We start from the raw sequence: 26,544 nt of genomic DNA, 5'->3' as shown, positions 1-26,544 counted from the left end.
TTTGGGCTTGAACACTCTAACCCTGTGACCCTAGGCCAAGGAATGTGACCCTAGTCCAGTCCTGGGAGGAGGCACCATGAATAATACCTGCTGTGGCTCTAAACCAGGCACTCAGTATATTCATGTTTCACTCAAGGAATGACAGGCTTAAATGTTACAGTGCTTGAAGATTTACAAAGTTCTTTACCAATATAATCTTATTTGAGCCTCACAACAATCCAGGTGCTGCTATTATCCCTCCTTTGGAAACTGAAGCTGACAGAAGTTTAGTGACTTGCCCAGGGTCCCAAAGCTAGTAAGTGGACTAAGTCTTGACTCAAACTCAGGTCTTCCTGATTCTGGGTCCAGTGCTCTATCTACTCAGCTAGCATGCTATTCAGAAAAGTTTTCTGACAATGAATTCAATGAACAACTGATATGGATGAATGTGGAATATTCTCGAAGTTCCTTACTAACAATGTCAACATCCATCTTTCCAGAAGGGTTTCAGTAAAGTTTGCTTAGAGCTAGGAGGATGACCGCACTGACCCTCAGAACTCCCTTTCAATCCTATAATTACCCAGTTTGACTTTTTCCATAAGCCAGGACAGGCAATGATAAGGCAATATGACTTAAGAGCTTGCATTTTGAGTCAGATGACCCAAGACTGGGTACTAGAAAACTTTATGAGGAAAGAGTGCTGGATTTGGAGTAAAAGAATCTGAATCAAGTCACTCAGTGCTTTTAAATGTCAGTTTGCTCATCTGTTAAGTAGGGGGTCAGACTAGAGTCGATGAATTCCAACATCCCTTCTTGTTCTAAATCTGTGATCCTAATTCACAGCAATAAAATGTTCCCTCCCAACCCAATCTGTGGAAGAAGCACCTTGTAGCCCTGAAGTTCCAACACTGGCCAGTAGGGGGACTCAAAGGCCAAAGATCCTGGCAACTTCTGCAGAGATACCACATGCTTCCCCTTGTCTTCCCCACCCCATGGCCAAGCCCCAGCCCTCTCTCCACTGAGTCACAATGCCCACCTACTGTATAGGCACCAAGCCTCTCAGCTGAAGGCTGCACCTGCCTGTGAACTCATTCCCTCTCATTCTGTCTCTCTGTCTCTGTCTTTCTCTCTGTCTTTCTCTCTCTCTCTCTCTCTCTCTCTCTCTCTCTCTCTCTCTCTCTCTCTCTCTCTCTCTCTCCCCCTCATTCTCTCTGTCTCTGTCTCTCTCCAACTCTTTCCATCGGTTTCTCTCTGTCCCTCCTCCTCTTTTTCCCATCTCTATCTCTCTCCATCATTTTCTCTCCATCTGTCTCTGTCTCTCTCCATTTATGTGTGTCTCTGTGTCAGTCTTTCTCTCCCTTTCTCTGTGTCTCCATCTCTCTCTCCTTCCTTCCATCACTACCCCCTCCTCACACAAAGTCTTGGCAATGAGAAAACAGAAGGCACACTCAGCATCCGGCCCCTAACTCCCTGTCCCATTTTCCCTAGCCCTCCCCCCTTTCTCTCTCTTGTCCCCCTAGGAAAACTGTTATGGCTGGAGGTGTTGAAATGACTAATTGGACTGAGACAATTATCTTTCTGCTTCTGACAGCAAAAAGGGGGAGGGTGTATGTGTGTCCATGTCTGTGTACGTGTCTATGCCCATTGTCCTCAGACCTGTGTTTGCCCCATGTCCAATTTTCCTATATACCATTCTTCCCCGATGAGGGGAGGGGTCTTTGGAACCCCTCCCCCATGTTACAGTTTTAGTAATTCTAGGGTCTCTGGATGATTTAGACAGATATAGTTAGGTAGGTGGCTCAGTGGATTCAGAGTGAGCCCTGGAGAAGGGAGATCCTAGGTTCAAATATGGCTTTAGATGTTTCCTAGTTGTATGACCGGGCAAGAAGTCACTTAACCTTCATTCCCTAGCCCTTACCACTCCACTGCCTTGTAATTTGGTATCAATTCTAAGATAGAAGGTAAGGGTTTAAAACAAAAAAAGACTCTAGCCACAGGTCATCAAGGGTCCTGTTGGGGCTGCCTGTGGAGCCTATGTAGTCAGCAGGGGTCAGATCACCAAAATGTCTCCTTTTGTAGAAATATACATCCTCAGTAGCTCGCTATTGTCTCTAGAATAAAGTATAAACTCCTCAACCTAGTTTAAGGCCCTCCATAGTCTAGTACCCCCCCTACCAATTTATTTTATAATACTCCCTTTAATAAACTTGATATCCCATTCAAATTGGACTATATGCCATTCCTGAGATTTTAAACTCCCTCTCTCACCTCTCTACATTTGCACAAGCTATTCCCCACACCTGGAATGCACTCCCTTCTCATCTCTACCTTTCAGAATCCTTGCCTTCCTACAGGGCTCTTTAGAGGGCACATCCTCCTTGAACCCACCCACCCCCTTAGATGTTAGTCTTTTCCATTACCATTGAATTTTCTTCATAATATACTTATTTATAAAGATATTTTATCCCCTCCCTCTTCCTTAAAATGCAAGAGGAACTTATGAACCTGTTCCCTGGCGGCAGAGACTCCTTCATTTTTTACTTTGTATCCTGAATATCTAGCACAGTTACTTGCTCAGGGTTTTAGTGCCAGCATATGGAAGAAGCAGGCTTTGAACCAAGCTCTTCCTGACTCTGAGGCTCAGCTGGTACTGCACATAAGTGTTTAATACAATGTTTGTTGAACTGAATTAGAGAAGGGTGTTTAGAAGCCAGACACTCCCAAATAAGCGTTTGAGTTCTAGGGATCCCGTTGGGGCAAATCCATGAGGAGATAGAGCTGAGCCACCAGTGTGCCCATCTAAGCCAATGTCACAAGGACCGAACTGACCTTCTGGAGGAAGCTCCCTATAGGAATCTCCACCCTAGGGTGAGGGCCTGCTGCCCTTAGAAAGGGGGAGGGAAGGCAAAGTAGGGAACTCTCACCTTCCAGGTGGCTGTGTTCCTCCGGAAATAGGCAAACATCCTGGTGAACCAGTTGTAGATCTCATTCAGAGTGAGCTGCCTGTCAGGGGTCTCCAGGATGGCCTTTGAGGGAAGCAGAGGTCAAAGGGCTTACTTTATTTCCTCCAGGGATAGGAAGTCAAAACTACTGGTCTCTCTTTCTGAGGATTCCAACTCTCCCTGGAGCCCAAAATAGTCTTTGCATAAATTCCCAAGTATGGGAGCTTGAGACAGTATGAAGGGTATGAATTTGTGTACAGGTGTACCTTTATAGCATTAGTAGTAATAATAATAATAATAATAATAATAATAATAGCTACCATTTATAGATTGCTTTAAGGTTTGCAAAGTGATTTATAAGTAACATATCACCTTATCCTCACAACCTTTAGAAGTAGGTGCTAACGTTATCCCCATTTTACAGATGAGGAAACTGAGGAAGTCAGAGATTAAATAACTTGCCCAGATTCACACAGTGAACTAACATGTGAGGTAGGATTTGAACTTTGGCCTTCAGTAGTCTATCCACTGTACCATCAAGCTGGTTCTGTCATATGATAAGTGCTGAGGTCCATTAATCAGTTCTGCTAATGACCCAGGAACTCTTGAGTCTAACTTTGTGTGTATGAGTACATATTTGGGAGGAAGGAAGGGTGAGAGAAAAAGAGAGAAGGTAGGAAGGAAGAGAGGTGAGAGAAGGAGGAAAAGAGGAAGGGAAGGAGAAAGAGAAAAATAGGAGGGAAGAGAGAAAGGGGGAGAGAGAGAAAGAGGAAGGAAAGAGAGAAGGAAGGGAAGGAGGGACAAAAGGAGGGAGAGAGGGACAGAGACAGACAAAGTGTGGGTGCAAGAGAGGGAATGGATATATATATATATATATATGTCTAAGTAACTCTATCAGTCATATCTGGATGAGATAAGAGAGAATTGACCAAGAGAACGGGAAGAATCTATGTAATAAATGAGCTGATAGGTAATGTATGAGAGAAGGTACATCTGGCAAAAATTAAGTGAGGGTATTGGGATCAGGGAAGGGAGAGGATGAGAAGATTTTGGGTAGTGGGAAAAGACAGGGAAGGACTTCATAGACAAATGGGCAACTGGAGACAGATTTGGGAGATGATGAGAATAGAAAGTAGGATTTATCATGCAGTCTCTTATCCCCGATATCTCCACCATCTTCCCTGGGAAGCTCACCTGTCGGATGAGGGACGCATAGGTGAAGGGAGGTCGGACATCTGCATTCTTGTAGAACTCGTGATTCTGGGCCAGCTCTGGAGGAGAAAGATGAGGGATATAAGAAAGGCCAGACCTGTGGTCCAAGGAAGCCCCTTCCCCTGAACCATAATGCCTCCCTTCTGTAGTGCTCCTGCCCCCATCTCCCCGCCCTCACCAGAGGAGATGGGGGTGCAGAACTTGTCACTACTCCTCCTGCGGGCAGGGCCCCCACTGTGCAGAGTGGCAGAGCTGAGGCCAGGGGGGCGTAAGGGAGTAACAGGGGCGGCAGCTGAGGTGGGGGGGTGGGCGAGGCCATCCGGGAACGAATCAGCAGCTGAGACAGTCACCTTGGAGAGTGAGGAGCCTGACACCAGGTTCAGCTGTGAAAAATGGAAAGCGTGATGAGGGCAAAGCTGAAGAGGAAAGCAGGGATGAGCAGAGACTCTCTCCTTTGATTCAACTGTCTTTTCTGCTCTAATTGATCTCAGGGTCAGGATGGTTAGTGGGTGAATTTTATTCACTAAGGGAAGGGGTAAGTGGGGGACGGTCAGAGCAAGGGGGTGGATTCTGAAGGGGAAAACTGCAGAGGTCTAAAGTAGATGGGCAATATCTAGAGGAAGAGACTGAAGGAAGGGTTGGGAAAAGCATCTGGGAAGTCCCATAGGGTTCCTGGAAGGTCAGACCCCATTGGAAAGTATAAGGAGAGTCAGAAGGACTAGAAGGAATGGGAGATGTATGTATGGGGATATGGAGCATCTCACCGGCTGGCTAAAGGGCTTGGGTTCCGAAGGCCTCATGTGCAAATGGGCCATCATTGCCTGAAGTCGTTCACTCTCCTTGGCTAGCTGTTGGGAGAGAGACAAGATGGAAAAGAAGGCCTGGGTTTCAGAGTTTTCTGAGCTTAGCCCTTTCTTCTTTGGTCAGCATCCAATATCATCCTTCCCCAATCCACTGCCTCAAGGGAAAAGGGAAGGAACCAAGGAGAGAAAAGATGACAAACACCAAGTCTTTTCAGCTGCTTGACCTTACACAAGTGTCCCTGAGTCTCACAGCCCTAGCCAACTCAAGGTTTCCCACCTTTGTTCAAGCTTTTTGACCCACTTAGAATTAAGCATTTTTTCATAAATCCCAATTGGCTGATTGATTCACCCACCAAATATTTGTTGAACATCCATTACATCAAGACCCTTTGTCAGGTGCTGTGGAGAATGCAAAGATATATCCCTACCCTTGAGGAATATACAGTCCAGTGGGGAGCTGATATTGCATACGTATTTGTTGACAGATTAATTTCTCTCATTGATTGACTGGTTCTCCCAATCTGTCTTTTGGGTATTTACAGTTCAAGTCACTATTTTCTCTGTGATCTCTTCATTTTCCCTCACTCTGACTTAGCCAGAACCTTTTTTTTTTGCCACAATCTTTGCCCAAGACAACCCATTAGGAAAATGAGCACATCTTGTTTCCCAACTCCAATAGAACCCTTCTGGCAAGAGGATCACTCTTGATGTTGGGCACACCAGTTACATTGCTTCTGGTCCTCCCAGGACAAGACTCAGACTCTCCCCTCCAAAGCCAACAATGTGCACTTGATAGAATGTGGTTCCTCTGTCCAAGACAACTAGAGGAGGTAAGATTACTTTGGTTCCAAGAACACATGGTTAAACCCAGGGGAAGGTGATACTGGGGCTAGGGAAAGGGTGTGAGGGACCCGACGAACATCCCAACATGCACAGAGAGGGCCACACCTGTATCTCCAGCTGCTGGACAACCTGCATCTGGACCCGGCACTGGGCTGTGCTTCTGTCGTCAAGTGCATGCTCTGTGTTGAGGTGTCTTCATGGGGAGGGGGGGTGGAGAAGGGAAGGTTTAGACCGATTTCACCTAAGAATTGCCCCCAGCTCCCTGAACTATTCTTCCCCCATCTGCCTTCCCTATGACATCTCTTCAATTCCCTCACACACAAAGACAGGGGCAGACAGAATGATGGAGACAAAGAGACAGAGAAGGTGGCCCAGCCAGAAGAAAGGAAAGATAGAAGCGGCATCTTCCTAGTCAGCTTCCTTTGATGTCTTTGCTAAAATCCCAGCTACAGAGAGATCTAATTGCAAATGAACTAATTAAGTAAACCTCTGACGAAGCGTGAAAACAATTTGTTTGACCCTGATGCTGCAAGGGGCTGGGAGACAGCAGAGTTAATCAGTCAGTGACAGAGCCTGGCACCACTGTGGCAGCACCAACCGCCTGTCCGCCCCCCTGCCTACCTGTCCACCTGCCTCCTCTAGACCTCATCACTCTGCTGTCAGGTTCTCCTGACCCTTGACTGGGGAGACTGGGAGGATATAGGAGATAGAGACTGTTCCCTGCTTGCCCTTCAACCTGTTCCATATCTCCCTAGGAGGGAGAGGAGCTACTCTGATTCCACAGAAGCTGGCTAGAGGGAGGTCCAGGTAAGACAGCTATGGTGCAAGTATATGAAGTGACCCCTACACATTTAACACTCCTTCACCCCCAAAACCCAGAGAGCAAGTGCATGGCTTCCGTGGCTGGGGGGCCAGTACAGGACTTGAGAATGGAGGTGGATGGGAGAGATGTGGCCATTGAGGGAGTGAGGAGAGTTGGGACTAACTTGTGCTGGTCAGTGAACAAAGGGGGCAGGGAAGTGGAGATAAGGAGTGGAGAATCCAGGTTGGGGGAAACAGGAGGGCTTAGAGGTGAGGAGGAAGGGGCAGGTGGGGACTTACTTGACAAACTGCCCCAGATCTTCACAAAGGGTTTCACAGCCTGGCCATTTGCATTCCCCATGCCCATAGAGGGGATGGGAGCCAGGGGTGTCCTCGTGTGAGGAGCTGGGAAGAAAAGATTGGCAGGAGGTCAGGGTCCTTATATGGTAGTCAGGGCCCCTATTGCTGACTATAACATCCTTGCTTCCACCTTGGTTCCAGCTCCTCCTGCCCCCATCTTCCTTGGATTTAGTCCTCCAGGCGTATTGTTCCCCAGCATCATCCCCCCAGACCTCCACCTGACTCCTCTCCCATTTTAGAAATTCCATATTTTAGAAGTCAAATATGAACTCAAAAGGGGACAGCTAGTGGCTCAGTATATTGATAGGCAGGCCTGGAGACAGATAGTACTGAGTTCAAATCTGGCCTCAGACACTTCCTAGCTATGTGATCCTAGCCAAGTCCCTTAACCCCCATTGCCTAGCCCTTACCACTCTTCTGCCTTGGAATCAATACACAGTATTGAATCTAAGACAGAGGTAAGGGTTAAAAAAAAAAGATACGAACTCAGAGACCATTTGAAGTCAACTTCCTACAGTCACCCCCCTCCTTCCCCCAGCAGCTTCATTTCAGATCCCCTCTCCAGAGGTACCTGTCTCGTCGAGGTGTGAGCACAGTGGGTTGCCCATTGGGGAGGGTGTGGTGGGAGAGGGGGGGTGAGACCTTAGGAGGGGCAAACGAGGTAGCAGTGGCTGCTGCTGTGGTGAGGTCCAGCCCCTCCTGTTTGATGCTGTCTTCAGCTGGCTGGGCAGCTGCCCCGTCTCCCTTCCATAGCTGAGGCAGGTCGGATGGGCACACAGCTGCAGAGTACAGGGACACATAGAGATCTCTTACCACATTTAATCTTTGGGTAGCACAGAAGGCACCTTATCCTTCTGGAACTGAAGGCTGGGGGTATCTTCCCAGGGACCTTGGGAGGGATTCTGAACATTTGGTCTGGGTCCCTAGGAATATAGGGTCCCCTTAGGGGCCCAGGCCATGGGAGCATTGGAGGCTTAGGCTAGATTCTTGGGAGGGGAGAATTTCAGGGCCTCGGGGCAGGGGTTCTGGAGGCTCATTCTGGCCTGGGAGGGTGCAGAGGGTTGTCAATGCTCCAAGTCACTCACCTTGTGGGAGGGTTTGGAGGGGTCCTGTTGCCTGGCTGGGCTGAAGACTGACCAGACCCTGTCTTTGCAGGTTCAACAGGTGCTGCTGTTGCAGCTGCTGCATCTGAAGGAGCTGTTGCTGGAAAGCTAGCTGCTTGTTCCCAAGTGCCTGCTTCCCGGAAAGCGATGGTGCAAGAAATGTCTAATCAGGCCTTTCGTCATTGAAGCCATGTGTTCTCTGCTCTCCACCACCTCCCACCGCAACCCTCTCTGTCTCCTTTCAGCTTTGTCCCCTCCCTTTCTCAAGGACTGAAGTCCTTCCTGAACACGCAGTAGTTTCTTACATACACCTATTGCATCAAGTCATTCTCTCCCATCCCATGCCTTCTTTCCCAGGGCCATACTCTATACTCCTCCCTTCTATTCAGTGCAGTAAGGGCAAGAACAGATGCTAAGCTCTCTCGATCTCTGCCTCCTCCTGGCCCATCATAAGGCTGTGGGTGCCACTATGCCCTAGAATTCTACCGGGCTGATTTGAGGGGTTGCCCTATCATCTTCTTCCTCCAAAAGCCTCAGCTTTGGGAATAGTCATTGGCACATGGGGCAATGCTGAAAAGGGGGACGACTTTTCTTTCCCTTGGTCTGTCCCTTCTTATGCCTTTCTCTCATTTTTTTCCTCTATTTCACTCTTCTGTCTATTCTTTCCTCTTGTTGGATCTTTATCTCTCCACTTCTTTCCTTTCTACTTTTTTTTCTTCTCTTCTGATCTTTCTTCTCCTTTCTCTGCTTCCTTCTACTCTTCAAGATCAAAAGAAGGAATGGACCTTAGACATCATCTATTCCAATTCCCTCATTTCCCAGATAAAGAAACAGACCCAAGGAGATTAAAGCCAAAGTTAGTAAGTAAGGTAGTAAGTTGCTAGACCGAAATTTGAACCCAGATTCTCTGAGTTCTTAAAATTCATTACTCTTTCCAATGTTTCTTTCCTTTGTTAATTTTTTTAACCCCTTATCTTCTGTCTTAGTATCAATTCTATTATGGAAGAATAAGAGCTAGGCAACTGGGGTTAAGTAACTTGCCCAAGGTCATACAGGTAGGAAGTGTCTGAGGCTAGATTTGAACCCAGGACCTCCTGACTCTAGGCCTAGTGCTCTATACACTGTACTGCCTAAGCTACCTCTTACTGCTTTCTTCTTACTAAATCACAGAACTTAGAATAAGAAGATCACCTAGACAATATATTTTACACAGCTCAGGAATCATCCCTGATATAGTCTTATAATCTGCTGAAATAGAGATACAGATGAGAAGCTTACTCCCTGTTAAGGCAACACATTCCATATTTATTATTGTTCAATCATTTTTTGGTCATGTCCAACTCTTTCTGACTGCAGTCAGGGTTTCTTGACAAAGATACTAGATTTTCCATTTCCTTTCCTCCTTTCCTTCTTTTTTGCCTTTCCTTTCCTTCTTCAGCTCATTTGACAGATGAGGAAACTGAGGCAAATAGGGTGAAGTGACTTGCCTGGAGCCACAAGCTAGTAAGTGTATAAGGACAAATTTGAACTCAGAAAGATGAATCTTTCTAACTTCAGATTCAGCACTATCCACTTAGCCACCTATATGATCTACATTTCATATTTAGACAATGAATTCTTTAGAAAGTTCTTCCTTCTACTGAGCCCAAATCTTTCTTCCTCTAACTTCCACCCTTTGGTACTCATCTTGCCCTTTGGAGCTATGAAAAATACATTTATTCTCTACTTCATCTGACAGGCTTCTAAATACTTAAAGACAGCCAACATACCCCCATCCCTACCTATTCCCAAGTCTTCCCTACTCCAGACTAAACACATCCCATTCCTTAAGCTATTTATTCTCTTTATAACGTGGTTTCCAGACCACTCACCATCCTGGTCACCCTTCTCTGGTCTCACTGCTATATGTCAATGTCTCTTTTATCTCATCTGGATAATCAGAAAAACTTCTCTCTAGAAGCTAGGGGTTCTCTCTGGGGAGGACAGAGGTCACCAACAAGCAAGATAAAGCCCACGATAACATGTTCAATTATTTCAATATGCCAACACACACACACACATACATACACACACACACACACACACACACACACACACACACACACACACACACACCCTAAACACACAGCCATATATACGTAGGCATGTCTCTGCCTGGAACAACTGACCACAGAAACCTCTGGGGAGAGATATCAGGCTGGGGCTAGAAGTGAAGTGTACCATTCCTGTCCCACCAACCTTCTCTTCCCTCCTCACCCCTGCCCAGCAGCAGACCCACTGGAGTAGAAGTATAGCTACACCCAGCCAACAGCCACACACAACTCTGCCTTCCACGCACACACAGATTCAAACAGGGGCATTTCTGCACAGGCAGAAACATGTCAGTCAGTCAGCAAAGCTTTATGGGTGCCTCCGGGGCTATGCTCACTTTGGGCACTTGCAAGTTAAGAATAAATGCTGCCTGCTTGGGGCTTGCTAGTTATTGGAAAATAAAACAAAGGATCACACATTTGCGAAGTCCCCATTAGAGTGAAAGCTTCTGGGACTGACTTTTCTGTTTGTATCCCAGCCCTTAGCACAGTATTTTATACATATTTATTTGTTATCAGTTTTTCAGTTGTGTCCAATTCTTTGTGATTCCAAAGAGGATTTTCTTGACAAAGATACTGTAGTAATTTGCTGTTTCTTCTCCAGCTCATTTGATAGATGAGGAAACTGAGGCAAACGAGGCTAAGTGAAACTGTCCATGGTCATATAGATAGTAAGCTTCTAAGATCAAATTTGAATTCACTCTATTCATTACACCACTTAGTTGCCCCAATGTGTTTTACACATGATGAGCATTTGATGTCAGTCATTCATTCAGAGCTGAAAGAACCCTTAAAAGTCATCAAAGCCCTCATTTTAAAGAGATGTTGAGTGACTTATCCAGGGTCACACAGCTACTAAATATGTAAGGCAGGATTTGAATCCAGATTTTCCTGACTCTAAGACCATTGCCTTATACTGTAATATCATGCTGGCAAGCCAAAGTACCTGAGAAGAGATACTAGAAATGGTATAGTAAATGTGAGAGTGGTTGAAGTATCAAAAGAGCCACCAATTATCTTGTTATACTAGATATCTCTTTGCTTCCAATCATGGAAGGTCCCCTGGAGGAGGTTGCTTAGAACCATCTTTTTTTCTCCCAACATGGGAGAAAGAAGGTTGCTCTAGACACAGAGTAGAAGGTGAGGGGCACAGAAAGAAAAGTGTGGCTTGGATAGAGTGGGTAGGTTTTAGGCTAAGGGAATTCAGAAATGAGAAGTAAAGAGATGAAGTAAATAGAAGTAAGCTTAAAGGTTGAGGAAACCTAGCAGTGGGCAAGCTGGTAAGTAGAAAGGCACAATGTTGAGATCCACAGAAAAGACTTTAAGAGAATGGAAGAAATGGTGCAAAAGTATAAAAACCATGTTTGGCCCCAAAGAAGGGCTATGAGGTTCTCTATATTCCCCGCTTTCCCCATCCTTTGCAGAGATGGGGAATAAAGAGGGACAGTTCATGAGTATGAGCCATTGCTTGTAATATCAGACTTTTCCTGGGTTGAATTGTTTTGCTAATGTTTCTTTTCACTCTTTCATCTTAAAAAAATCCTTTGTTTTAAGGAATGGCTCTGGGAAGGCATATAATGGAAAATATAGATGATTTTTAAAAAGAAATCCTTAAAATCTATTTTTTTAAATAATAGAAAGATTCCTTCTGAAAACTCAATGTACATAAAACTAGGTTTTATCCATAGCATGAACTACACCCTCACAACTAAATTCCCACACGATTATCCCACATAGTAAAAGGGAACCCAATTTATCAGATGGTAGTCTGGATATAAGATAGCACATAGGATAAAAGGAAAGAAAGAGGAATAGAGCAGAATGGGAGAAAACTCATCACCAACTAGATAGCTAGGTGGCAAAGGAGTAAGAGCCTAGAGTCAGGAAGATTTGAGTTTAAATTCAGCCTCAAGATACTTACTAGCTTTATGACACTTAACTTCTATCTGCCTCAGTTTCCTTAACTGAAAAATGGGGATAATAATAGTACATGTATCCCTTCCACATTGGGAGGATTAGGGATGCATTGCCCCCATGATCTGGAAAATCCACATAAAATTTATTGATCCTCCTTTTCAGACCAGAGAAGTCTGAATTTTTTTCTTTTTCTTTTATAAGGTGTTTACAGTAAAAGAAATCGTGTCTATTTGTATTAGAAGATACAATATGTTGACAATGTACAATCCTATACACATATTTTATGCATTTCTTAGTTTCTAAACTTCTTCTGTGTCATCTACTGGCCTTTGCGTGTCATCTGTGACTTCTGCAAAATTCCCATTTAATTTCTTATGCCAACCAGAGATATATGGAAATTGTGATGGGGAGGACTGTGATGTAGAAGAGATATCTGTACTTACTTTCCAGAATTGTTGTGAGGATTAGTTTTAAAGCATTTAGGAGCTATAAAAATGTTAGCTTATGAGAATGATGATGAAAATCTGGCCTCAGATACTTCCTGGCTGGGTGATCCTGGGTAAGTTATTTAACCTCTGTTTGCCTCAGTGTCTTCATATGAAAAATGAGGATAACAACAGCACCTCCCTCCCAGGGTTGTCTTGAGAGTCAGAGATAATATCTGTAAAACACTTAGCACAGTGACTGGCACACAGTAGGGGTTTAATCTTCAACTACGTCCCTCCCATGGGCTTCCCAGTTCCCTAGGAAGGGCTTAAGGGAAAGTTAGTTAGGAGAGGAATGGAGGGAAAGAAGGGGGCCAGGGCTAGGGCCTCACACCCCTCACCCACGCCTCTTACCTCTTTGGGTTGCTGTTTCCCAGCTTGCTGCTGGGTGAGGAGCTGTAAATGAAGCTGCTCTTGTTGTTTCTTATAATATTCCTGTAGCTGAGGAGCAAGGGAGGGGTGGGAATAGGTCACAGAAGGAAGAAAAAATAAACAAATAAACAAACCATAGTCTGAGTTGCTTTCCTTCTTCCTCTACCCCATCCCCACCCACCAACCCTGGCCTCCTCACCACCCTAAAGTGAGGGTGGAGAATTGAATTCGACTTGCTTGGCAAAATGGATGCAGGAGTCCAGGCAGATATAACCCTTTCCCAGGGAAAAAGCACTTGCCCTGGTTTCAGAGGACCTGGATTCAAAGCTGATGCTTACTCCCTGGATGACCCTGGGAGAGTCATGTGTAAAATGAGGAGGAGAGATTAAAATGGCTCGGAAGGTCTTTCCAATCAGTCTCTAGACCTCAGATCCAATTGTTTGGCCCCTGGAGGCTGAGAACAACTTCTGGGGAATGTGGTGGGGCCAGAGGAAAAGAGGTGGTAGGCAGGACAGACTTGGTGTCTAGTGTCAATCACAAGAAGGGATTCTTTCTCAAGGGAGGGTCTCTGCACTGCCCAGATACACATGGGGCTTTTGTGCCGGGGAAGGAGATCTCCTGTACGGGTCACAGAGCCCTAATTTTATTATTATTATTTTGCTCAGGCCCAGAGCTCTGGGGAGGACTGGCACATCAGAGGCCCCAGGATACAATGGGAAAGAGAGCAGAGTGTGAGAAGCATAACCCTCCACAAAGAAGAAAGAAGAAATGACCTCTAACCTGCATCCAGCTGTTCTAGAAGAATGCAAGCCTGTCTAGCCTGAGTGGTTTCCCTAACTGTCAAACAGGTTTCTGTCTCTTCTTGGCCCCACCCACCCCCAGGGCTGGGGGTACCCCATGGCATTGGTTGTGAACAGGCACAAGAGGCAGGAGGCCAGGCCCGAGGGTGGACAAGGGGAGACCACCAGGAGGGGGAAGGGGGGCTCTTGGTCTCTTGCTTTACCTGCTCGGGAACAACCCTACACTTGTGTAGGGTCAAGGACATGGGCATGGACCTGGTGGCAAGAGATGAGGAGAGGGGACTCCTGGGACAGGAAGCAGAGGGGGTGGAGTCTCACCTGTTGAAGCATGATGGCTTGTTGCTGCTGCAGCAGGGCCTGGAGCTGAGGAGGTGACAGGATCTGCTGCATCTGCTGGGGGGTGATCATCTGTGGGGACATCATGGCCACTGACACTGGCACCTGGGGAGCAGGGAGAGACACCATCCTGGTCAGACACTCACTGAGCCTTTATCATTTCTGTTCCCAGATATTGGCACGTCATATCCAAAAATACAGAACCCCAGAAATGCAAAGGCCTCAGAGACCAACTTGGCCAAACTATATTGGGACAAGAACCCTCTTTATGACATCCCTGAAAAGTAGTTAGTCAGTCTACAAGCATTTATTTATTTAGCCTACTATATACCAGGCACCAGGCTAAGCCCTAGGGATAGGAAGGAAAACCAAAGCTAGGCCCTGCCCCCAAGAAGCTTACATCCTAATAGCACTTTACTCCTCAACACAGATGCTCCCATCCAGTGCCACTGGCCTTCCTCCAACTGGATGCTCCCCCTCTGAGCTCTCAGCATTCTCTCTGGGTCCCCCATGCCCAGAAGCTCCATGAGCTACTGACCTCCTTGGCCTCCTTTAAGTCCCAACTAAAATCCCCCATTATATGAGAAGTCTTCCCTCCCCCCCCCAATTCCTGAGTCTTGCCTCTGTTAATTATTTCCTGCTTGCCCCGTATATATTTGCTTGTATGTTGTCTCCCATACTAGATTGTAAGCTCCTAGTAGGCAGGAACAGTCTTTTGCCTTCCTTTTATCTCCGGCACTAAGCACAGCATCTGACACATAATAGGAGCTGACTAAATGTTTATTGATTGATTGATTAATGGGAGAGACCACACAACAAACAACAAGTACCTAGAAAATAGAGACAAAGTAGATAGAAAGTAACCTGAGAGAAGGCGGCACATGGGAGGAATTGAGCTATATTTTGAAGGAAGCTAAGGAAAATAAGGCATGGGTTCTAAAGCAATTACTATATGGCTGACTCTATACCAAGCACTGGAAATATAAGAGAAGCTACCCTTCAGTCTCAAGGAACTTTCATTCTAATGAGGGAGCCAAGGTACAAACCAGGATGAAACCAAGAGATACATCTAAAAATGGGAAGTCATCTCAGAGGGAAGGAGAGTGGGGTAGGGAAAGGACTCTTTCCACCTGGAAGGTGGATATTCCAGGCATAGGCAACAGTCATCACAAAGGCCTGGTGGGGGGACAAGAAGTAGAATAATATGTGCAGGGAACAGCCTGCTTACTAGATGGTTGAGTTTGTGGAGGGGGGTGAGTAAAATAAGAGAAGCCTGGAAAAGTAGGAAGGGGCTGAGTTAGGAATGAAATCTTTCTTTTTATCAAGTTGAAATCTTCCTCTCTGTCACTTCTAACCATTGACCTCTAGAGCCAAAGAGAAGAAGTTCAATCCCTCTCTTCGAATACTTCAAGACAATGATCTTGGTCCCTTCCTCCTCACCTCCATCTCCAGTCTTCTCTTCTCCTTGTTAAACATCACCCATTCCTTAACTGAATCCCATCTGGCCTAGTTTTCAGTTCTTCAGACATTTAGGTCACCTTCCTTCCCTACCTAGAATTCAATACTCCAGAAGTCATTTGACCGGAGACTAGTGCCAAGGGATGTCACCTCCCTATTCCTAGACTCCATGCTTCTCTTAATGCATCTGAGGCCAGCAATAGCTTTTTTGGCTGCTGTGTTATGCTGTTGACTCTTACTAGGCTTGGCAGAGAAGATGCCTTTGGATGCCAATGTGTGGGTACCCATGGGTGCCCAGGAGTCCTTCATGTATAAAGAACACAATCAGTAGGACCTAGATTTTTGTTCAGCCGTTTTCCAGTCATATACAATTCTTTGTCCCATTTGGGGTTTTCTCAGCAAAAATATTGGAGTGATTTGCTATTTCCTTCTCCAGCTCATTTTATAGATGAGGAACTGAGGCTCATAAGGTTAGTTGACTTGCCTAGGGTCATACTGCTAGTATGAATTTAGGTTGAATTCAAACTCAGGAAGCAGAGTCTTCCCAACTCCAGACTTGGCACTCTATCTACTATGCCACTTAGCTGCTCTAAAATCTGGAGGTTGAGCTGCTTTTCTACTAGCAGGAATAGGCTGAATGGAACCATCCTTACTCTCATACAGTCCTGATCACTCAGAGGCAGTGTTGCATAGTGGATAGGGTAAAGAACCTAAAATCAGAACATGCCTGGGTTCAAATCCCAGCTCTGGCAGTTAGTAGCTATAGGACTCTGGGGAAATTTTTTAATCTCTCCAAGACTCAGTTTCCTCAGCTGGAAAATATTACGATAAGAATATAGTTATATTTATTACTTCATAGGGTTGCTTGGAGGAAAACACTTTACAATCGAAAATAGGAGTTATTTGAGTTATTATAACCCTACATGTGAATAACAGCCTTGCCATAAAGCTAGTCAGTCATTGATATAATCAGTGGCTTTGGAACTTACAGGCCCACAGTGAGGCTTAAATATCTGACCCCAGCCCACTTAAGAAGCACAACCATGCTCTCTCATTTATATTACATTTTATAATTTACAAGTCACTTTCATCTCAACAACCCTATAAGGAAAGTAATAAAAGTATTTGTTGTTCGCTCCTTTCAATCATGTCTGACTCTTTGTGACTCCATTTGGGGTTTTCCTGGCAAAGATACTGGAGTGGTTTGCCATTTCCTTCTCCAGCTCATTTTACAGATGAGGAAAATAAGGCAAATGAGGTTAAGTGATTTGCCCACAGTCATATAGCCACATAGTCATATAGTAAGTGACTGAGTCCAGATTTGAAGTCAAGAAGTCAAGAAGATGAACCAAAGCACTATCCACTGCACCATCTTGCTGCCCAGGAAAATTTGTATTATTTTTTAATAAAATTTTTTTAATAAATTTTTTTTTCTTTTACAAAGGAGGAAAATGAATCCTAGAGAGAGGATTTGTCCAAGATCACATGAAGAGTAAGTAATAAAAGTGGAAATTCCAACTTAGGTCCTCTGATTCCAAATCCATATTGGTATATATGTACATAAACAAGGACAAGTACTCCTACTTGTACCACATAGACTCCTGGATCACCCCCTTCCCCCCAAAAAGAGTCAGATTTGAAAGTATCTATGATGGACCAATACAGAAGTGTATTTTGCATAACAAGAAAAAATAAAATAAAATAATAAAAAAAAGAAAGTAGTTAGATTTGGAAGAGTTCAGTGAAAAGAAGCAGGAAATTGGGTGAACAAATAGGTCCTACACTCCAACCTGGAAACTCACTACTCTGCCATTTCCCTCAAGGGGGTGGGGGGGTGGGGGGGATTAGAGGGCTGGCCTAACTCTCTTATTTGTCTTCATACATGAGTCCTGGATGGGACATGGAAAATTTGGAGACCTTGCCTCTAGAGTCTGCAAGCCTAAATCATGGGTTCATAGATGCCTGAATGGATAGAGCACTGGGCCTGGAGTCAAGAAGACTCATCTTCTTGAGTTCAAATCTGACCTCAGACACTTATTTGCTGTGTGACTCTAGGCAAGTCACATAGTCCTTCTTCCCTCAGTTTCCTCACCTGTCAAATGAGTTGAAGAAGGAAAGGCAAACTACTCCAGGAGTATCTTTGCCAAGAAAACCCCAAATGGGGGTACGCAACAACTGGAAAATGACTGAAATACAGTGATCAAAGAAGGTTAGAGATCATTTAATCAAGCCTCTTTATTTGAAACAGAAATAATCTGAGGCCCAGAGAGGACAGTATTTTGCCCAAAGTATCACAGTTAGAAAGCAGCTGAACTGGGATTTGAAGCCAAGTTTTCAAATTCAAAATTCAGTGCTCTTTCTACTTCATGGTCTGCTCTCCTTTTCTCCCAGGTATTTCCATGCTCCTCTCCCTTATCAACCAATTTGAATTCTATCCCAACTGTCTTCCAGGCCCAGATGCAATCCTACATCCAGTGACAGACAGTTTCAGCCTGGCCAGTCTTCCCTTTCTCTGAATTCCTGCAGTATTTGGCTGTCTTCATTGTTTTATGCATATATTCTCATTTTCCCAGCTATAATAAAAATCTGAATTCAAGGGAACCCAACTACAAACTCCTCATTAATAAGAATTGGTTTTCTCTTCTAAACTCTACTTTTTGGAGAAAGAAAATGGAAAAATGGGAAAAAAGGGGGGGAGGGGTGACTTTAAGGATTTATTTTAAAACAAACAAACAAAGCAAGCAAAACAACTTCCATGCTATGTCCTTGGCTCCTTACATCTCTCTCTTCTAAATCCTTCCCCCCCCCCCCCCCCCCCCCCGTCTATGCTCCCCCCCTTTCCAGATAAGAATTCCTGACCAGCAACAAAATTGGAAAAACAAAACCACAAATCCTCACAAAAGAATAAAGAATCAGGAGACAGGGAAGCAAACAGAACATTTCTGTTCTGATTTTGTTGGAGTTAATATACACATAGATTTGAACAAATTGTAAATAATTTTGAGTTTGGGGTTTTACATATGGATCATTTTCTTTGTTTATTTGAATGTTTGTTTTTGTTCTCAGTTACTAAGGTTAGGAAGGAGGGGGAGAGAAAAAGGAGGGAGAGGGAAAGAGAGAGGTTAGGAGAGAGGAAAGAAAGGAGAGGTATGGAAAGGGACAGACAGAGAGATAGAGGGAAATAGAGGGAGAGTGGGAGAGAGGAAGGGGGGAGGGAGAGGGAGAAAGAGTTTCTATTCAGAATGCAAAATGTTGGGATCTGATCTGAAAGATTGTTCAGTCAGCAAAGAAAGTTACCATTGTTTTCTGAGTACTATAATTAATAAGACAGGGAAGGGGCCTGAAAGAGAAATCTGTGGTTGTAGTCAATGGACTTATGTTCAAAATCCCAATAACAATACTGACTCCCAGTGCTACCTTAGACAAAACACTTCCCTTTCCTGAGCCTTAGTTGCAAAATGAAGGAGCTGCACCAAAATGATCACTATGATCTCTTCTGACTCTAAATTTGCAAGTCTGGGATTGTAAAAAGACTGTCAAAAGTCAAAGATTTTTAAATATTGGAAAAGTCAATGATGTAGGGGTTGTGGAAAGACAGATACACTAATACACTGTTGGTGCAAAGGAACTGGTCTAAGTTATGGAAAGTTATTTGAAATTGTACGTTTTTTTTTTAAGTGACTAATATGTCCATACCCTTTGACCCAGAGATCTCACAGCTAGGTATATGCCCCAACGGGATTAAAGATAGAAAGCAAAGTCCAACATACACCAAAATATTTCTAGAGATACTTTTTCTACTAGCAAAGAATTGGAAACAAAGTAGATGTTGACTGATTGGGGAATAACCAAACAAACTGTGATACAAAATTATGGTTAAGAATATTACTGTTTTGGAAGCGACAAAAAGGTGTCTAGATTTAAATAAAATGATACAAAGTAAAATAAATGGAACCAGGAAAACAATATGCATGATGACAACAATAACATGGAAAAAGCAATAAAAATGGAAACTGAATGCTTTTAGAATTAAAATGACCAAAACTTAGTCTGTAGAAAAGATACTAAAAATACACGTCTCTTTGCAGAGGTGGAGGGCTACGGATATGGATCACAGTATATATTATCAGATTTGATCAGGATCTTGTTTTGCTGAATGACTTTTTCCTCCACTTTTATTAGGAAATGAAAGTAATAAAAAAATAGAAGATTAATTAATTAAAATTTCTAGAAGCAGTGAAAAGGAAAGAATGGAGGAAAGGAGGGGGTAAAGACGGAGGGAAAGAGGAAGAATAGAGGGAGAAGGAAGGAAGGACGAATTTTTTAGGATCTCTAACCTTCCAAGCTTTCACTTCCATTACCCTGGGATACCTGAAGAAATGAGATCCCATAAACTATCAAAGCCTTGCACATACTATTTTCAATCTCTGAAGAATCTAGAGGAACAAGAGGCAATCTTTGTCAGGATTGAGGATGGGAGAAAGAGGAACAACTTACAACTAGGAAACTGGTAGCACATTATAACTGGAAGAGTGCTAGATTTGGAGTCAGAGGATCTGAGTTAGAATCCAGACCATGCCACTAACTACATGGGCAACCTTGGGCAAGACACTTTACTGGTCGGAGCCCTAGATTCTGTGTCTGGAAAATAAGGGGACTGGTCTAGATGGGCCCTTCAGTCCTTTCCTAATTCTGTAAGTCCATGTATACCTCTCTCTTAGTGGGCTGAAACACTGAACACTTCATTATGTTTGTCATTCCTATCCTCTATTGGAATTGTTTTCTTCTCTGTCACTCTCTTCCTTTCCCTTTAAGCCCATTACAAAACTAATTCTTTTTAGTCTTTTTAGTCCCTTTAACTTTTAGCTTTCCCTAAAGCCTACTGTTGACCACTATGGGTCACAGTTTGACTGAGAACACTCAAAACTAAAGAGGTTGGTTACTTAGTCCAGAAGGGGCAATTTAGTAGTCAATAAGCTCTAACGAGGGTGGGGGTACAATTTGGAGAATTCCAGCTAGAAAGGACCTCAAAGGCCATCTAGTCCAATCACTTCATTTTTTTCATATGAAGAAACTGAGAACTGGAGAGTTTAAGTGACTTGTTCAAAAGTATAATGTAAGTGACAGAGGTGAAATTTGAACCTAGGCCCTCTGACTCCTAATCATTCACTCATTTCACTGAATCACACAACCTCTAAGCCCAATGCTCAGAGAAAACTAACTAGCCCAAAGTCCTATAGATAATGTGTCAGTTGGGATTTTAAATCTAGATTTTCTAACTCTGATTCCAGTGCTCTTTTTTCCATTGACACCATACTTCCTTCTGTGGGCATGGGGGTAGGGGGAGGGTGGAACACACAGACTTGGCCCACAACAGGAGAATCTGAGGTCAGACACAAGGAAGAACTTTCTGGCTTTGAAGACTGTGAGTCACTAGGAAGAATAAGTGAGAGTGGCCAAGGGGGTCTATTTTCCAAGGGCAGACTAACCCTCTCCCTTTGGCTGTCTCGTCTGGAGGAAGAAGAATGGATAAGATGACTCCTTAAAGTCCTCTGTATTTGGGAATCTATGACTCAATTTATCAAGAAAACTGAAAATCTGAGCCTGAACCCAACCACCTCTGTCTTGGTCCAAGGAGTTCTATAGGATGAATGCTACTCACTAAGATGGCACAGCTGATACCATGGTGACTTTAACCATGCTAAAGAATGGCTGGCTAGATCCCTGACCCAACTCACTTTCTCAAGGGGCCTCACTTCCTCTATCTCATGAGAATTGAACTACAGTTTCCCCCAGTCTCCTCCCTCAGCTTCAGAAGCTTGGGTTAGGGATGTGTCAAGATGGGCATCTGCCAGATAGTGAGCTCAGCAAAGTTAATGAGTCACCCCCTGGCCTGGGGCCAGCCCAACAAAAGTGCTTACTAAGGCTAGGAGTCACAGGCCACCCCTCCCCTAAACTCTCTCCTCCCTGCCCCAGAGCTAATAGTAAAAGAATCCCCCCTACTATCCTGCCTCTCCAGAAATACACATTAGTCCTCTTTCCCAGACCAAAGATTATTCTTATTAGAGAGTAGCTTGGCTGGTAAGGAGAGATGGAAGAATAGATAAAGGAGAGGCTCATGTGAGGCTAGGATCCCCCAGAAGAGTAACACTGATGCAGGTTAGGGTTGAAGCCAAGTCCTCAACTAAACACCATGTAGTAAATGTCTTGCTGGGAGCTGAAGTCAAGAAGACTGAGATGAAATGAATTAATGAATTGATTTCATGTGTGTGTGTGTGTGTGTGTGTGTGTGTGTGTGTGTGTGTGTGTGTGTGTGAGAGAGAGAGAGAGAGAGAGAGAGAGAGAGAGAGAGAGAGAGAGAGAGAGAGAGAGAGAGTTGCTATGGAGGGGGTAACATAAGATATTTTTAAAAACCTCTCAGGGACACATTAACTGTGTGACTCTGGGCAAGTCACTTAACCTCCACCTGCTTCAATTTCCAGCTCTGTAAAAGAAGAGGAAGAATAGTTGATGTGAGAATCAAATGAGATAATGTATGTTAAAGCGTTTTGCAAATTGAAAAAGCTTTAACTATAAGGGTCCCTTTGACCCTAGACAAGGATGGAAGGAAAGAAAAAATCCTAGCCTAGGCTTAAGCCCTAATTTAATGTGTGTGATTAGGAGGGGTAGCTAGGTTGTACAGTGGATAGCGTGCCAGGCCTGAATCAGGAAGATATGTGTTCAAATCTTACCTTCCTAGTTGTGTGACCCTGGCAAAGTCACTTAACCTTGTTTGCCTAGCCCTTTACCCTTCTGCCTAAGAACTGTTGCTGAGACAGAAAGTAAGGGTTTAGAAAAATAAAGTGATTAGGAATGTCCAAATTCAGGGTACACAAAATGATTTTATTCTTTCTACTCTGAGGAACAGAAGACCAGGCCTGAACTTAAAGGGGGAAGGACTCTGGTGAGACACTGGGTAAAACTCTTGAAATGCTGGAAAGGAAAAAAAAAATCCAAGGCATTCTTCACAGGGAATTTGAGACTGGGAAACAGTGTGTACTATGTCCTCCCAAGGGAACCAGCCTCCACTTCTTTGACAGTTGAGCACCAAGCCCCCCATTCCCTCCAAGCCCTGGCAAAAGATGTTGACCACCCCTCCCTAGGCCAGACTCAGAAACTTAACACCAAATTTGGGAACTCAATTGAATTTGGCCGGAGAGATGTTCAGGAAACCCTTGGGAGTGGGGAGGAGGGGGGAAGCCCAAGGAACTGGGGGGAGGCAAGCAACAGAGCAGGAAAAGGGCTGCCATCGATCTGTCTTCATTACCCATTTCACTCAAGTTTCAAATCAACAAAATACACTTTTCCGCTTCAGTGCAGTCTCTGTTCCCCCCATACACACTTCTCACCCTCCCCACATCTCCCTTCTCTGCTTCTGAGCTCAAAAGAAAAGCAATTTCCCCAGAAAGTCTCCAGATTCCCCCGACTCCCTGGACAGAACCTGTTTCCTTTGCAGTCAGGTTTTAGGGGATAGGGAAAAATAGATTATATGGGCTTCCCCTCCTTCATATCTCTCAAGAAAATTAACATGTCTAGATGATGAGTGAAAGGAGAGCAAAATCAAAGGCCCCAAGTCAAGTAAGCATACCAGGATGTTCCCTTGGATCCCATTCTCTGAGACTTCCTTCTCTTAGGACTTAAGTGGAGTTCCAGACTGGGGCTCTATTCTCAGTTTAAGAAGAGGATGTGATTTGAGGTAGTAGGGGGAAAGGTTCTGAGAAGATCCCCATCTGCTTCTTTAACTCCAGGTACAAAGATCCCTCACCAGATCCAGAGTGAATAGGATTGCCATCATCCATGATCAAATGAGATGATATTTGTAAAGCACTTAGCACAATGTCAGGGATATAGTAGGTGCTTAACAAATGATTCTCCCTTCCTTTCCTTCTACATATTGAGGGAATCTCCTAGGAAAAGGTTTTCCTACTCTCCCCTTCCCACCTGAGAAATCTTTTTGGATGTCAGAGCTTCATTCCTCCTGTGGAAGTTCAAGTTTATTCACCTTTGTCCTTTCCCTTATGCCGTTAGCAACCTGCAGGGTTTTGAAGAATGACCTCCATCCCATGGAGTAGCACTCATGAAGATATATTGCCCAAGAATGGGTTTGGATAAAAGAACAGTGCTCCTAAATTCACTCCAGACTTAAACTCAAGGCTATTTCCTCTGGGGTTTTTCCCCCTCCCTTTAGATAAGAGTACCATCCAATAGTAGATTTCCTATTTAAAAAGGCTAGGCCTGGAGTCTAGGGGACCTGGGTTCAAGTCTAGCTTCAGACGCTTCCTAGCTGTGTGAAGCTACATAAATCCCTTAACCCAATTCCCAAGCCCTTGTCCTTCTGTCTTCTAGTTTTTACTAAGATAGAAACTAAGAATTTTTTTAAAAGGGGGGACCTTAGAGATCATCCAATAAACCCCTCATTTTACAGATTAGGAAAGTGAGACTAAAGATTAAATGACTTGCTGTAGGTCCCCAATATTTGAACTCAGGTGCTCTGTTTCCCTCCCTCTTTCAAAGAGTTAGTCCACTCAGCTGTGGAAACAGCTGTTCTGATTGGTAAGTGCATACAAATTCACCTAACCTACTCTAGTCTGGCCAAATTCAGACAATGTTTCATGTCCCATTCACTCATCTACTGGGAAATCTAGGCCCATTTATAGGTATTCTTTGAGGGCACTGATTGTCTCTCTCTCACCCTTTGTACTCCAAGTACCTAGCAAGAGTGTCTGGTGCATAGCAGGTGCCTAATAAATACTTCTTCATTTATTCTCTCATTTGTTCTGACTCCAAATCCAGTGCCCTTTCCACTGGACCACATAGTGGTCAACATCTGGGGTGGAAAGCTTTAGCTGATTCCTATGGTTGATTTAAGAAGTTACTTCCCCCTAACCTTACACAGTCCTCTACCAGTCCTGCTCCTGCTTCTTTGATCAAGACCTGGATTACTATAATGGTGCCTCACATCTCTGTAGAACTATAAAAACTTCTCCAAACTCTTTCAAAGACAAGTCAGAAAAGTTATCAATGTGGCAAGTCTCCCACATGGGGGCGCAGCTCAGCCCTAGACCATTCTTTCCATCTCCCTCCAGTCTGCAGTCCCCCCACTGTAGAGTTGGCCCCTTTCTCCCCAATCTTATTATTGTCCACCCCCCCCCAAAAACACAAACATGTTCACTTATCTCTGTCTCTGTCTCCCCTTCTCTCTCTCCCTCCCTGTCTCTCTCTCTCTTCCCTTCTTTTCTTTCTCTCTGTGTTTCTCCCTCTCTCTGTATATATCTGTATGGTGTTTCTCTCTCTCTCTCTCTCTCTCTCTCTCTCTCTCTCTCTCTCTCTCTCTCTCTCTCTCTCTCTCTCTCTCTCTCTCTCTCTTTCCTCATTCCTCAGTCCACCTTCCTTAGTCCTCCTGGCCCCTTTGCCCAACTCTCCCCATTCAGCCCCTTTTCTCCTCCTCAGCCCCCCAAGTATTCCACATCCCCTCCCCCCAGCCCAGATTCCAGATCCCCTCCTGCTCAGAATCACTCTCACCCTTCCTCTCTTAGATAAACTTCCTTTCAAAGCAGCCGCTTAATCCTCTCCCCCTATTCAGAGCCTCCCCCAGCTGCTGTGGGGAGGGGGGCCCAGAGAGAGGGGAGGGAGGGGGACCTCAAGGCGGGTTGGGGAGGGAGGGGAGGGAAAAGGGAAAGGGGGAGGCTGTCTGAGTTATGACCCATCCCTGACTCATGTCTGCAATTCTCCCAAGTTCTTTGTGACACAAAAAGTAAACAGAAGGCTGAGCTTCCTTCCACCACCACCACCCCCTTTCCCCTCCCCCTACCAGCCAGATGGACCGACAAGCTGGGGGGGGGGGGGCGGGGGGAGCAGATTGTGCAAAGGAAAACAAAAGAGACAGAGAGATATCAGATAGAGAGACAGGGATAGAGACCAGGAGAGGCCCCAGAGGCAGAGAGACACCAAAAGATAGCTAGAGAAAGAGATTCAAAGAAACAAGTTGACTATAACAGAAAAACAGAGACAGAGAGAGGAGAGCAGGGGTAGAGGAGTAGAGGAGTAGAGGGGAAGAGAGAGAGAGAGAGAGAGAGAGAGAGAGAGAGAGAGAGAGAGAGAGAGAGAGAGAGAGAGAGAGAGAGAGAGAGAGAGAGAGAGAGAGAGAGAGAGAGAGAGAGAGAGAGAGAGAGAGAGAAACCAAGAGAAGGGAAAATGAAAGAGGGAAAGAGCAAAAGAAACAAGAGAGAGACAGAGAGAAAGAAAGCACAGATTAGGGTAAATTCAGGCATGGAGACATGAACAACTGAAATTGTAAGTCAGAGTAAGAGATGGAGGGATGGGGAGACAGAAACAGAAACAAAGAGATGGTAGCCTAGAAAGCAAAACTTAGGTGGGACAAACCCCGATGCCAGTGACTACTGGGAGAAACTGTCTAGGTAAGATCCACCCTGACTGGGAGGCAGAGAATTGATACTAGAAGTTCTCCAGATTGTAGATTTGTATATTCAGTTTCCCCTGCCCTCTTGTGCCCAAGTTGTTCTCCCAAGGACTGCCCCCCTCCCAGTTTACCTTAGTTCTTCCTGATTGATGCCCCCTCCCCCAATCAACTCACATCTGATCTGACCTCCTTACCTGTACTGCAGACTGCTTGTTGTCATTGTTCCCAGGAGAGCTCAGGCCTGAGGCTTGCTGTAGCAGGAACTGCCGGGCTACTTGGAGAGCCTGGAACACAGGGGGCCTGGGTCAGTGGAGGAGGGTCATTGGTGAGTCAGAGATGGGGGGGCATCAGATAAATATACAGTGAGAGGAGTGGTTCCCAGGTCTATGGGAGAGGATAAATGGTAGGTCAGAGGGTCATTGCAAGAGGGCTATGGGGGCAAATAAAAGGTCAGGGGGTTAGAGGGTAAATGAAAGGGGTCAGATAAAAGATCAATATAAGGTCTGATGTACTTTATCAGATCTAGAATTCAGCATGGAGGTTCAAGGATTGGGGGGAGAATCAAGAATAACAGGATAGAATTA

At 44.7% G+C, this 26,544-nt stretch overlaps 1 protein-coding gene and 1 long non-coding RNA gene across 13 annotated transcripts in view; one reads left to right on the top strand and one right to left on the bottom strand.

The window, feature by feature from the left end:
• Positions 1-26,544, bottom strand: part of FOXP4 (forkhead box P4) — a 102,292-nt gene that overhangs the window by 19,695 nt on the left and 56,053 nt on the right. For 2 of the 7 annotated variants that reach the window (XM_056818203.1, XM_056818205.1), the window contains exons 3-13: positions 26,155-26,244; positions 14,026-14,148; positions 12,890-12,976; positions 8,026-8,176; positions 7,512-7,719; positions 6,881-6,985; positions 5,885-5,972; positions 4,898-4,981; positions 4,312-4,516; positions 4,116-4,192; positions 2,904-3,005 (exon numbers count right to left, since the gene is read on the bottom strand). In XM_056818203.1, the coding sequence (XP_056674181.1) occupies positions 2,904-3,005; positions 4,116-4,192; positions 4,312-4,516; positions 4,898-4,981; positions 5,885-5,972; positions 6,881-6,985; positions 7,512-7,719; positions 8,026-8,176; positions 12,890-12,976; positions 14,026-14,148; positions 26,155-26,244 (1,320 nt within the window). The remainder of the gene's footprint in view (positions 1-2,903; positions 3,006-4,115; positions 4,193-4,311; positions 4,517-4,897; positions 4,982-5,884; positions 5,973-6,880; positions 6,986-7,511; positions 7,720-8,025; positions 8,177-12,889; positions 12,977-14,025; positions 14,149-26,154; positions 26,245-26,544) is intronic. The other 5 variants (XM_056818204.1, XM_056818207.1, XM_056818208.1 and 2 more) reach the window with 3 other exon arrangements.
• Positions 1,122-18,130, top strand: LOC107651432 (uncharacterized). 6 transcript variants are annotated; one of them, XR_008916548.1, is made up of 7 exons: positions 1,122-1,606; positions 3,346-3,413; positions 5,684-5,766; positions 6,535-6,586; positions 8,096-13,755; positions 16,946-16,993; positions 17,953-18,130. It is a non-coding gene; the product is annotated as an uncharacterized LOC107651432 (long non-coding RNA). The 6 variants fall into 6 exon arrangements; XR_008916545.1 differs by having other exon boundaries at positions 5,616-5,766; XR_008916544.1 differs by having other exon boundaries at positions 6,105-6,586; positions 17,953-18,128.

The sequence above is a fragment of the Monodelphis domestica genome, chromosome 2 (assembly GCF_027887165.1).
Source record: "Monodelphis domestica isolate mMonDom1 chromosome 2, mMonDom1.pri, whole genome shotgun sequence".
NCBI classification, from domain to species: domain Eukaryota; kingdom Metazoa; phylum Chordata; class Mammalia; order Didelphimorphia; family Didelphidae; genus Monodelphis; species Monodelphis domestica.
The sequence above is the reverse complement of the archived record's forward strand: the minus strand, read 5'-3'. Positions and strand labels throughout refer to the sequence as shown.